At 43.1% G+C, this 10,935-nt stretch overlaps 2 protein-coding genes across 8 annotated transcripts in view; both read left to right on the top strand.

The window, feature by feature from the left end:
* The first annotated feature begins 777 nt into the window (after positions 1-777).
* ZFAND2A (zinc finger AN1-type containing 2A) lies at positions 778-3,975 on the top strand. 5 transcript variants are annotated; one of them, XM_062588558.1, is made up of 6 exons: positions 778-943; positions 1,502-1,596; positions 2,237-2,368; positions 2,588-2,739; positions 3,313-3,402; positions 3,813-3,975. In XM_062588558.1, the coding sequence occupies exons 1-6, from the start codon at positions 889-891 to the stop codon at positions 3,820-3,822; spliced, it is 534 nt and encodes a 177-aa protein (XP_062444542.1). In that variant the 5' UTR covers positions 778-888; the 3' UTR covers positions 3,823-3,975. The 5 variants fall into 5 exon arrangements, with proteins under 5 accessions (XP_062444542.1, XP_062444541.1, XP_062444540.1 ...); XM_062588557.1 differs by having other exon boundaries at positions 3,313-3,441; XM_062588556.1 differs by lacking the exon at positions 3,813-3,975 and having other exon boundaries at positions 3,313-3,806.
* A 2,603-nt stretch (positions 3,976-6,578) lies between these two features.
* The window catches only part of C15H7orf50 (chromosome 15 C7orf50 homolog), a 128,433-nt gene continuing 124,076 nt past the window's right edge, over positions 6,579-10,935 (top strand). Inside the window, exons 1-2 of one of the 3 annotated variants that reach the window (XM_062588406.1) lie at positions 6,579-6,599; positions 7,945-8,074. In XM_062588406.1, the coding sequence (XP_062444390.1) occupies positions 7,946-8,074 (129 nt within the window). In that variant the 5' untranslated portion in view covers positions 6,579-6,599; position 7,945. Of the gene's footprint in view, positions 6,600-6,720; positions 6,769-7,933; positions 8,075-10,935 lie in introns of those variants that run through there. The other 2 variants (XM_062588405.1, XM_062588404.1) reach the window with 2 other exon arrangements.

Here is a 10,935-nt window from a genome sequence, read left to right as displayed (position 1 = left end):
AAACCACAGTTGCAGCTGATGCTCGTCTGCTCAAATCATTTAGCACACACTGAAATCCTGCAGCTGGGCCAGAATCTCAGTTTGCTGTGACAGACCCCCACCCCCAACCAGCTGAGCTAATGGATTTCCTTTAAAGTTTTGAAGCAGCATGGATTAAGCATTACAATCTAGAGGGACGGTGCAACAGTCTAAGCCGTGATGAGAAATGATTATCTGGGAATGGAATTGCAAAAGCCAAAGGGCTGAGACACTCCAGCGTCCGCTGGAGCAAACACGTCCCACGCAGCCTTTTCGGGGCGCTCTCCCCCACGGCCTTCTCCGAGGTGGCTGTCTCCCACGGCGGCGGGGCGGGGGGGGGGGGCTCACTGGGGCTCACCCCCCAGTACAACTAGCTACTAACAGCCGCGGCTGCTTAACGGGGAAGTTATCCCCGGGGGAAGCAGGAGAGGCCTCCGTCTCCATCACTCCCGCTTTCCTGCTGGGCACCCCCGGCACCTGCCCTTCCCCACACCCTTCCTCAGCTCCCTTCCCCATCCACCTCCTCACTCCCGCGCATTTCCACACCCCATTCCCCATTCCCCCCTCCAGCCCCAGCCCCATTCCCTGCCCCCCCCCCCCGCCCCAGCCCTGCACCGTCACGGCCCCGCCTCCCCACATGACTCAGCACGGCTCCCGGCCGCCGATTGGCCGCGCGCCTGGCGGGCTCAACAGGGGGTGACGTCATCGGCAGTGGCGGAGCGTGACTCAGCAGGCAGGTGGCCCGGAGGGTGAGTCAGCGCCGGGGGCTCATAAAAGCGGCGGCGGCCGCGGTGCGGGAGGGGGTGTGTGTGGAGCCGGGCTGGTGCCAGCGGTGTCTGTCGGGGCTGGTGTCGAGCGCGGTCGCCGGCCATGGAGCTGCCGGACCTGGGCCGGCCCTGCTCGGAGCCCGCCTGCCGGCGCTGGGGTAAGTGGGTGCGGCCGGGGGCTCGGGGGTCTGGCTGCGGGTTGCCTCCCGGGGTACCCGCCCTCCCGGGTCTTTCTGATGAACCAGGGCATGTGAGAGGTACTCGGGTTAGCAGCAGGTATTGCTTTTTCTGTAATTCCTTTTGAGTGCAGTAATTGCTGAGCCCACAGTGCTACTCCAGTATGTTATTTAGAGTAACTGTCTTCAAGAAATATGAATTTTGATTTGGGCTGTGGATTTTGACTTAGACTTGTAGCTTCTGATTAATGCCTCACTAAAAGTTTATGCATTCCAGGAACTATTGGGATACTTATGGCTTGTGTTAGTAGCCTAGTATCTTGCATCTATGGATGGAAAGGAAGAAGGAAAACTTCTCTTGCCTGTTTTTGTCTTTAATATCCATGAGGAATGAGCATACTTTCTTTGGCAATAACTGAATTGTGACTAGACAAAAATGAATTGCTTTTGAATTTATTTGTGGAGTTTTCTTTGTGTACTGTTGTAGGCTTCTTTACTTTGTACCATGAGAATCAATTTTTCCTCTTTATTTCCCCCCAGACTTCCTTCCTTTGAAATGTGATGCATGTGGAGAAGCTTTCTGTAAAGAACATGTCAGATATGATGACCACAAATGTAGGTCTGCCTACAAAAAAGTAAGTTTCTATGTGTCTACCAATAGTTGATACTATAGAATTGTTAAATCATATACAGGCTGCTTTGAAACTTACCTTGTGGTTCTCTTATCTACTTTTATTGAAACAAAAGGTCATCATTTAATGATTTCTGATAGAAAGGATTTTCTCCATTTGAAATTCAGCTGAGTTCACTACAGCTAGATTCTAGTTTTCCTCATTTAAGGCACTTTTTGGAAAAAGACAGCTTACATTTAAAACTTCTAGCCTATGTCCTTTAAGTTGAAGGCCAGCAAATACTAAACTACAGAAGAAACAAATAATGGGATAAGTGGGGCTAAACACTGCTCTCTGGCCCATACTTGGGCTTTGAAGTGTTTAAAGACCCTAATTTCAGGAAGACTAAAACAGTATCTAAAGTTACTGAATGTCTTCAACCTTATTTGGAAAGGCACTTTTTTAATTAAGACTTGCAGTTTCCTTTAAGAAGTGCATCTGTTGTAGTGAGCTCTGCATGTGCTGAGAAGAGTTAAGAACAGTTAGTAAGTAACTGGAATGCAAAATGCTTGTGAATACAAATTCTTCCTCTCCCCTGCCCCCCCATGGGTGATGGCTAGAAAAAGAATTGGGTTGAGGTTCAACTGGTGTTGTGTGTTCTCAGAATGTGCAGGTTCCAGTGTGTCCTCTCTGTAATGCACCTATCCCAGTACAAAAAGGGGAAATACCAGATGTTGTGGTTGGAGCCCACATGGATAAGAACTGCAAATATAATCCAGCTCAGCAAAAACAGAGGGTAAGGAAGCTTTCTGTTGGGATGTGAATTGCCTGCCTGTTGCTTGTGGAGTTAGGGCCTTCACTGCTTCTGCAGATTCCACTTTTAAGAGTGAAGTAGAGCTTGCTCTTTCTTAATTCTAAAGGCACTTGAGCATATTCATACCTCAGCTTGGTCATTAATTGTGAAGCTGGTTGCAGAAAGCCAGCAGGCATTGCCAACTTGATGTCTTCTGTTTAGATCTTCACAAACAAGTGCTTGAAGCCTGGCTGCAAAAGAAAAGAATTGATGAAGGTAACCTGCGAGCAGTGCAATGGGAACTTTTGTATAAAACATCGGCATCCCCTGGATCATGATTGTAAAGGGAGTGGCCACCCCATCTCCAAGGCTGGGTAAGCTGAAGGCTGTTTAGCTGCAGCTCAAATTTCAGGGCTAGTCTTAGTGGTGGGTGGGGAGCTCTGGCAAATAAGGATACCTGTCAACTACAGGATGGTACTTTATCAGAATGCTGAGAAAGCATAGCAAGAAGAAATAGTGATTGAAGCACTTTAGGCTTAGTTTTGGAGAATCTGTGAGCTAAGATGAAACCTTTCTGTAAAACCTTTCCAAAGCTCTTCTAAACTTACCTAACTTGACAGCCTGACTCTCACAAAAAAGGTGGGTACCTCATGGCTGAGAATAGGTGCTGTCCAACTCAAAGTACCATTTGGGATCTGGGTCTAAATATTAGAATCCTAAAGCTTTGCCCAGAAGCACTACACCAAGAACATAACAATAATCAATACTTTGCCAAGCAAAGTCTAAACTTTTTACTAAAAACTTTTATCTTGTGGCAGATATGTTCCTTGTTCTGTGCAGGGTTGTAAGACTTGTGTGACAAATGCAGATAATGGAACTAGATGGAAAAACTGAAACTACTGGCAGTGTACTTAAGATGTGCTGAGCCTGGCTCTATTTCTTCATAGATCTGCAGCTCTGATGAGAGCCTCTGAAATTGCCTTCAAATCAACAGGAGTAATTGGAATGCCCTCTAATGGGAGTCTTCAGCACAACAGGTATCAGCTGCTGGATGAGAAAAGCCAAAGGTGTCTTAAGTATGTTGACACAAGACTTCTAAAGTGCCACTGTTACACTTATAGATATATCTGCTCTAGAGCTGATACTTGACCTTTGATCAGTGTTAGGAATGCAGTGGAGGGAGACCTGGCATCACAAGTTTATCTTCACTGTGTAATGTATCAATTAAAATGGTTATATAGACACAAGCATTAGGACATTGAATTCTTTATTGTAACAATAGGATGGTCTCCTGCCTGGTCAAGCTGTGGGGGAAAATGGTATTTCATCAATGTGGAGAAAGCATAGCAAGCATCTGACTTAAAATAAATAGCCCTTCCCTGCAGAGGTGCATGTTCTTGTGACTAACAGTTGTTTAACTCTTACAGTGCATTCTTACCTCTTTCAGATGCAGATAGAGGCTGTTCACACACCTGGATCAAAACTGTCTACTTCTAAACTAATTTTGTCTAAAGTCTTCTTACCTTTTTCTATGGAAGTAAGGGTTGAGTCACTTTTTTGTATCTTAATGTTTTGAACACTCAATAAATGCTGGGTTTTTTTTGAGCTAACTTTACTTGTTCCTGTGTTTGGAATAAAAACTAATTTTCCTCCACTAAGTTAATTTTGTGGAGGAAACTGGGGGAGGATTGTAATAGACTGCTAAAAGTAGGATGAAATAGGCAGGTCATACTAAGTCTGAACTGAGAGTGTAAGATGAAAGTCTGAAATACAAGCTAACTGTCAATTCTCAATTCATCTGGAAATGAACTGGCATACAACACTGCCTCTACTTGACAAACTGCTTACATAAACCAACAAGCAGCTTGCATCAAGCTGAAGCCTGTTTTCTGGATGTCATTGGGAGTACTTGATTTATAATTCCATACTTAGTTTTTCTTAGGCCCTTCCTAAGCAATTCACTAGAAGATAGTGCTCCATAGAGGCATGCAAAGCATAATTCTTCATACTTTATTGCCCCTTAAGTAGAGATCTAGATTTGGGGGAGAGTTTGCACTTTGGGCAAAAAAGGAAGCTAGGAAAAGTAGCAGTTAACCCCTTTTCTATTGCAAGTGATGAGAACGAGCCTGAAATACAGCACTATGTAGGTTATTCTGTTTTTCCCAAAAGCTTCTTCATGCAAGTGAAGACATAATAGATGTAGCATATCTGTTATCTTCATCAGCTCTTTAAAACTGCATGAGTGTGCAGCTGCTTAGCTTGGGGGCTGAAAGCTGTGGCTTGATGAAATGGAAGTGTGCTGTTAATGAACAATGCTAATTCCCCACCTGGGATCTAAGTAGACCTCTCACCCAACTAATTGTGAGAAAAATGCCAAGACTTGCTGATGATGTCAGGGGGTCAAGACCTCAATTTCATGTGTCATTGGAACTGTTCTTCTGTGCACACTGGGGCTGGTAGGCTGGAGTGTTGGCTTTGAACTAACTGAAGGGTAATTGCAATCCCTTGAATCACCTGCAGCTATGAGTTTCTCAACCCAGTTCTGCTGAGGTGGGAGGAACAGCAGTTTGCATAGCAGAGTATACTATGTTCTTTAAGCGACAGCCCTTTCACCAGGGAAGAAAAATATTTGATAGTGTGTGAGATGCAGGCATAACTGCTGTTAATGTATATGCTTTATGTTACCTTGAAGTCTACTATTGTGGAAAGGTTTCTGTTTGCTGTTGCTTTTTTCTTTCAAGAGTCTTAATCATCAGAATACAAATGCTGCCTAAAGAGGGGAGGAGGATGACTAAAGCTGTTCTCAGCAGCTGAGTGGTTATTCCTGCACTGATGAAGTGCTCTCTTTAGCTGTGTAAAGACTGTAGCTGGACTAAATGGACGTGTGAGCGTAGGAGGTACAAGGTGCTACAGCTAATTTTATGTAGTCTCATTTTATGCAGTCATATAGTCTAAATTTGATAGTATCTGTAATACTGTGTTTTACCACAGGATGTCACAATAGGATGTATAATAAAACAATCATTCCTGCCTAAATATAGAGAAGACTGCTTTCCTTATTCACAGTGGAACAGGAGCTTAAATTACAACCCTAATTTTAGATATCACCTCCTACTATTATCCTGTGAGCTCTACCCTCATTATTCAGCCCTAGTATATTGCTTCCATGCTTCTGTGCATCCTCCAGTAGGGGAAGGATTTTGCAGCAGTGCTTCCTGACTGTCATTTGAGGGTACAGAGCTCAGCTGAGAGCTTCTGCCTTGCCTGGCAGTGATGGAAATGAGTGAGAGGGTTGATACTGTATGGTGCAGGAAGGAGGTGGAAAGAGGAACAGCAGGAGAAGTGATAGCTGGTTTGGATAGAAGGAAGAACAGGTGTGAAGGTTTACCTCTTTCTACAGGTATAGATAATGATACTGGGAGTTGTTGCCACCAATATCTGCCACTACAACTAGCTGCTAGGGGAGTCAGAGCAAACAGAACCTGGAAAATTCTGTATTAGGTTGTCACAAAAAGCCCCTTCATCTACATCTTTGTTTTCTGTAAATATTCTTGCCCTTAAAATTGCCGAGGGGAAGGATTGTGGAAATGTTTGTGTGCATAGTGAATATTTATAGAAAATGAAAATATGGAAACACATAATTTTCCTGGAAACCTCATCCTAAGAGATGTTTCTCATCCACCCAAACCACAGCATCTGTCTGCTGCCAGTGCATCTCTTCAGACCCCATCAAGACAGCAGATACTGCTGTTTCAGGCACAAGACCTTCGCAATCTGCTGGCCAAAACAAGTAACATCATTACTGAGAGCTGGCAGTCACTGCGTTGGCAGCTGGCAGGGCCCCAGAGGAAGGCATGTGCACAGGCCGCACCACAGGCTGATGGGTGGATCCCAGTCAGGCCCCGGATGATCCCTGCCAGGGCTGGGTGAATCCCTGTCAGACCTAGGCGATTCCCATAAGAGCGCAAGCAGATCCTTGCCAGACCCCGGATGATTCTCATCAGGGCCAGGCGGATCCCTGCCAGCCCCGGGATGATCCCGCCAGGGCCCGGGCAGATCGCCTGCGCGGCGGGATCACCTAGGCAACGGCGGGGCGGGGCAAGCTCTATGGCGCCCACTCCTACCTGGGGGGCGGGGACTTCTTCCGCACGCGTGGGGGTCTCGGCGCGCAGAGATGACGTCAGGCGCGTCTCCAGAAGCCGGCTGAGCCTGTCCTCAGCACGCGCAACTCTCGGTGAGCGCCTCAGTCAAGTGCGGCTTCCTATTGGCCATTGCGGGGATTGGCATAGGGAGCGCCAACCAGGCTCTGCCGCTGGCTCCCTCGAGCCAATGGGAAGGAGGGGGCGGGCTGCGGCGCCAAGCGTCGGCTTCAGTTGAATGCGCCGAGGAGGCGGGTCTGAGAGGTGCGCGCGGGGCAGGGGTGAGGGGAGGCGTGGGGAGAGCCCCGCGGGGCGTCCCCGCGCGGTGCGGCGCTCGGCCCCTGCCCCCGCCGCGACCGTTAGGGGCCCAACGGCCGTGGGGCGGCGGGAGGCGGCGCCGAGCGGGCTCGCCCGCCCCGGGGGGCTCTCCCGGGGGCCGCGGCGTGCCTCCGGGGGCCGCTCCGCGGAGCTGCTGCTGCGCTGCCGCAGCTGCGGGCCCCTCTCCGCGGCGGCCGAAAGCCAGCCGGGCTCTGCCGCGGCCGTCGGTAGCAAACCGGTGCGAGAGGGACGGTGCTAGCTTGGCTGGAAGGAGCGTTTGATGATTATTTCGTCTTACATGCTATATTTTAAATTACATTTCTGAGTCTGAACTAACTGTTGCATTTCTGGTGCTATAGAGAAAGTCATTGGTGTTGAAGGGCTGTTGAAAACTCCTTGAGTCTTATCTATCAGAGAAATAATACTCACCTAGAGCCTAGCATGCATTTACAGCCAGACCTGTCCCTAGCTGACTTCAAAACAAGGATTTCTTGCAATTCTTCCTGTTCACCTTCCCCATCGTGTCTATGTAAGATGAAAGACAAAATTAGTGAGACAGAATTCTTTAGGCATAGTTTTTTCACATTACTCTCATGAAAAAGAAAATCTTGTAGTATAAACAGAACTGACTGTTTAAAACTTCAGTAATAAAGTAGACTTACTCTTTGCTTGTGGGTGTGTGCACAGACAGGTATGTTAAAGTTTTGTTTTAAGTATTTTGAGAAGAGGTGGACCTGACTTGTTAATACGGTCAGAATCAATCACGATTACACAACTGACCAAACAGTTAAGTCGGATGCATGATAACCTACAGATAGTACAGCATTGTTTATGGGTCATTACTGTGATGAGGGTGATGTGTTTTCTGTGATGGGATCTGAGACAGGAGAATAAGCTAGGCCTTGAGACATTCTAGTTTTAGAGTAGCTTGACTCTAATTTATTCTTAAGCTGAAAATTGTCCAAAACAGGTTGCGATTCAATGCAAACAAGTATTTTCAAAGTTAAGTAGTCAGAAATAGTTCTTGTGTAGTTATAGCATAGGGTCTGCCTGTCTATGAGGACATTTAAGATCAAAAAGAGGTTCTTAGTAATTCCTAATTATATAATAGTTCTATTTTAGAATGGCAAAAATGAATACAGAAAACAGAGAAGCGAAGAAAGAAAAAAGAAAAAAGATGAAGCGACGTGTGGCCCTAGAGGCACAGCTAGAATCTGAAACTGAAATGAAGAAAAAGAAACAAAATTTGGAGGTAGGTTCTTCCAATTCAATAAAACGTAGATATATTATTACCTATACTGTGACAAGTTTAGAGGTTCAGCACTGAATCTGAATGTATTCTATCATGTAGTTGCAATGATTCCTTGAATGTGATGTACCTAGAGTGAAAGACAAAAGGAGAATATAAATTAAGCCAAAAATCTCAAGAATGTCTGATTTGAATGCAGTTGCAGCAGCCAGAGTATGTGCTGTATTGAGTACTTTCGTGAAAGCAAAGGATGGGTGAGAGTACATGGGTGAAAGGGGATCCAAGTGGCTTTTAGCGATTGTCACATGGCAGTATAAGCGTAACTTAAGTCTTCATGTGATCCTGAGTGGTTGGAAAATACAAAAGATTTTTACACGAAAAGCCTGTTGATTTTGGAAAGAATGTCAAATGGCCAGAAGGTGTCAGCAGTCTCTTTGTAGTATGGGAACACTTTATGAATTAATTTTATGGAAATGAAATTAACAATATGGAGATACTGTTTAAGTGAAAACTTCATTTCCTTTCTTTCCATCCCCTGTCCTTCAGTTATTTCACTGAAATGTTTCTGCTAGCTTACGAGTACACCTTTTTAAGGGGGAGGGGAAAAAAAAGACCTGTAAGTCTATTCTGGTGGGAATGATACATAAACAGGGCATATTGGTTCTGCTATTCTAAGTGGTTAATGTAGAAGGTGGACCAAAGAAATATAAAGTGGTTTGGTACTGTATAGAAGTGGAGAAGCAAAGACTTTTTTCCCTTGGGAATTCTTGAGATAATACGGTCCTACAAAACACTCATATTTTTCCTGGCCTAACATAAAATAGATTTGAACGCTACTTTTCACTCTCATTTATCATGAGATGTACAGTGCAGTGGAGACCATATAACTAAAAAGTCTATCTCCATCTCTATCAAAACAGAAAAAAAAATCTGGTATTTATAGCTCAATAAGGGGCATATTTCTACTCTTTTCTTTGAAAGGTGTGTATGATAGCCTGTAGGTACACAGGAATATAATTCAGTTTTAGCAAAATCATTTTCTAAGAAAAAAAATGTGAAATTGAAATGTCAAAATTAAAATTTTATTGCTGTGACAGCATGTAGCATTTCATACAGAAGAAAGCAGGGACTTTTAGGACTGTTTGATGTCTTGTTATAAGCTCACAAGAACACAAAAGTTAGTTTTTGTTGATCTCATAGACTGTAAGAGTAGAAGAAAAGAGAAATAATTAATGGAAAGCAGAATCTTTAATACTATCATGTAACATCTCTAGGCATAACAGTCCTTAGAACTGTAAGAGTTGATGTCAGTGGGTGGCTTAAACACATGTATGTACTGCTCCTTTTATGGAATACCGTATAAGGTCTATGACAAGCCATTTTTTGGCATCAACTTTATAAACTGTCACTGTTGATAGCAGAAAAATGTAGCTTAGTAGACTACTTTTTTTCTTTGTTTGAAATGGTTGTTGAGAGTGAAAAATGCTAGGCAGATCTTAGTCAATAACCATTTCTGAAGTAAAATTGATTATGTCAGCTGTTTGCCAGTTTATGATTATTACTCAGCATGTGTACTCCCAGCTTTATGTAAAATACTCAGTTTAGTCACAATGGCAGTTATACTTTAAAATGCTTTTGGTCATCAAACCTTGTCAGCACGGAAAATGTAGTAGAAAATGAGATAAAAGTGCTTTGTGTGAAGGTTTGTTCAGGAAGACTAGAAGCAATGCTGAGGCTGCAGTGATGTGCTCAGTTAGTTTGAGTAAAAATTTGGAACAAAAGATTTGGACAATTGCTGAGAGCATTTATTTTTGAACCTTATTTTCTTTAAATTTGATTTTTCTTATGTTACTTTAAAATAAGCTGGAACTTTGATAGATTCTAATATTTTTTATCTACAGAAATGCCTGAAGTGTTCTTACTGGCTCCTGATGAGCTATGATTGCCTTTTCATGCAGTAACTGAATTAAACAAAACTATTTTTTTTGGCATTCTTGAAGCAAGAATGAATAGGACCCGGTTTCTTCTGAAGAATCTTGTATATGATGGAAATAAGCCAAAAGATAGCTCTAGAACACTGAATTTCATATATATAATGCATTGCTTTTGATGGAGGAGAGATTTCATGACTTCATTAAGTCACTGTACTTACACTTGATTTACTTTTTTTTTCTATTTTAGTAGAGCACTTTTAGTTTCTAAAGTGAAAAATGTAAATCCCTAATTGATTTTGTTGTAGAGCTACAGGAGGGCAAGGTAAAAATGTGTCTTAAGTGACTGGATTTAGTGTTACATTGATCATTCTTTCATGAAAATTGTTTGAAAAATTCTCAGCAGCCTAAGAGTAAAGCATGTTTCATTGGAACAACTTGACCTTTCAGAGTAATCTTGATGTTTTATTGATTTTTCATCTGCTCACTTTCTTCTGTTTACATTAAATAGCAATGAGCAATTCAGGCCCAATATAAATGGTTTCATGAATGATTTTAGAATCACACAACTCTAAATGACATTTCTGTAGGGGAGCTGAATGATATAAGTTTTTAATCTTTATTGAACCTTCTGTTTTATTTTTCTGACATATTTTCATAACATTATTATTGTAATTAGCTTCTTGGCAATAAACCCATATGTTTTTAACATTGATTTTTAAAATGTCTGAATATATTTAGTTTTTAATGATTTTGTAGTTTGACAGCATACTCATATTTTAAAACTTGTTACACTTGTAGAGCATTCTTTGAATTCTCACATAATAGAGGCATAAGGAAAAGAAATTTAAAATGCATGATTCAGACTAGTGGTCCTAAGTTAAATAGTGGCTTTTTAAAATTAAATCTTTTGGATGGACCTCATCTCAACAA

The sequence above is a fragment of the Rhea pennata genome, chromosome 15 (genome assembly GCF_028389875.1).
Source record: "Rhea pennata isolate bPtePen1 chromosome 15, bPtePen1.pri, whole genome shotgun sequence".
Lineage (NCBI taxonomy): Eukaryota > Metazoa > Chordata > Aves > Rheiformes > Rheidae > Rhea > Rhea pennata.
This window is presented reverse-complemented; position numbering and strand designations above follow the sequence as displayed.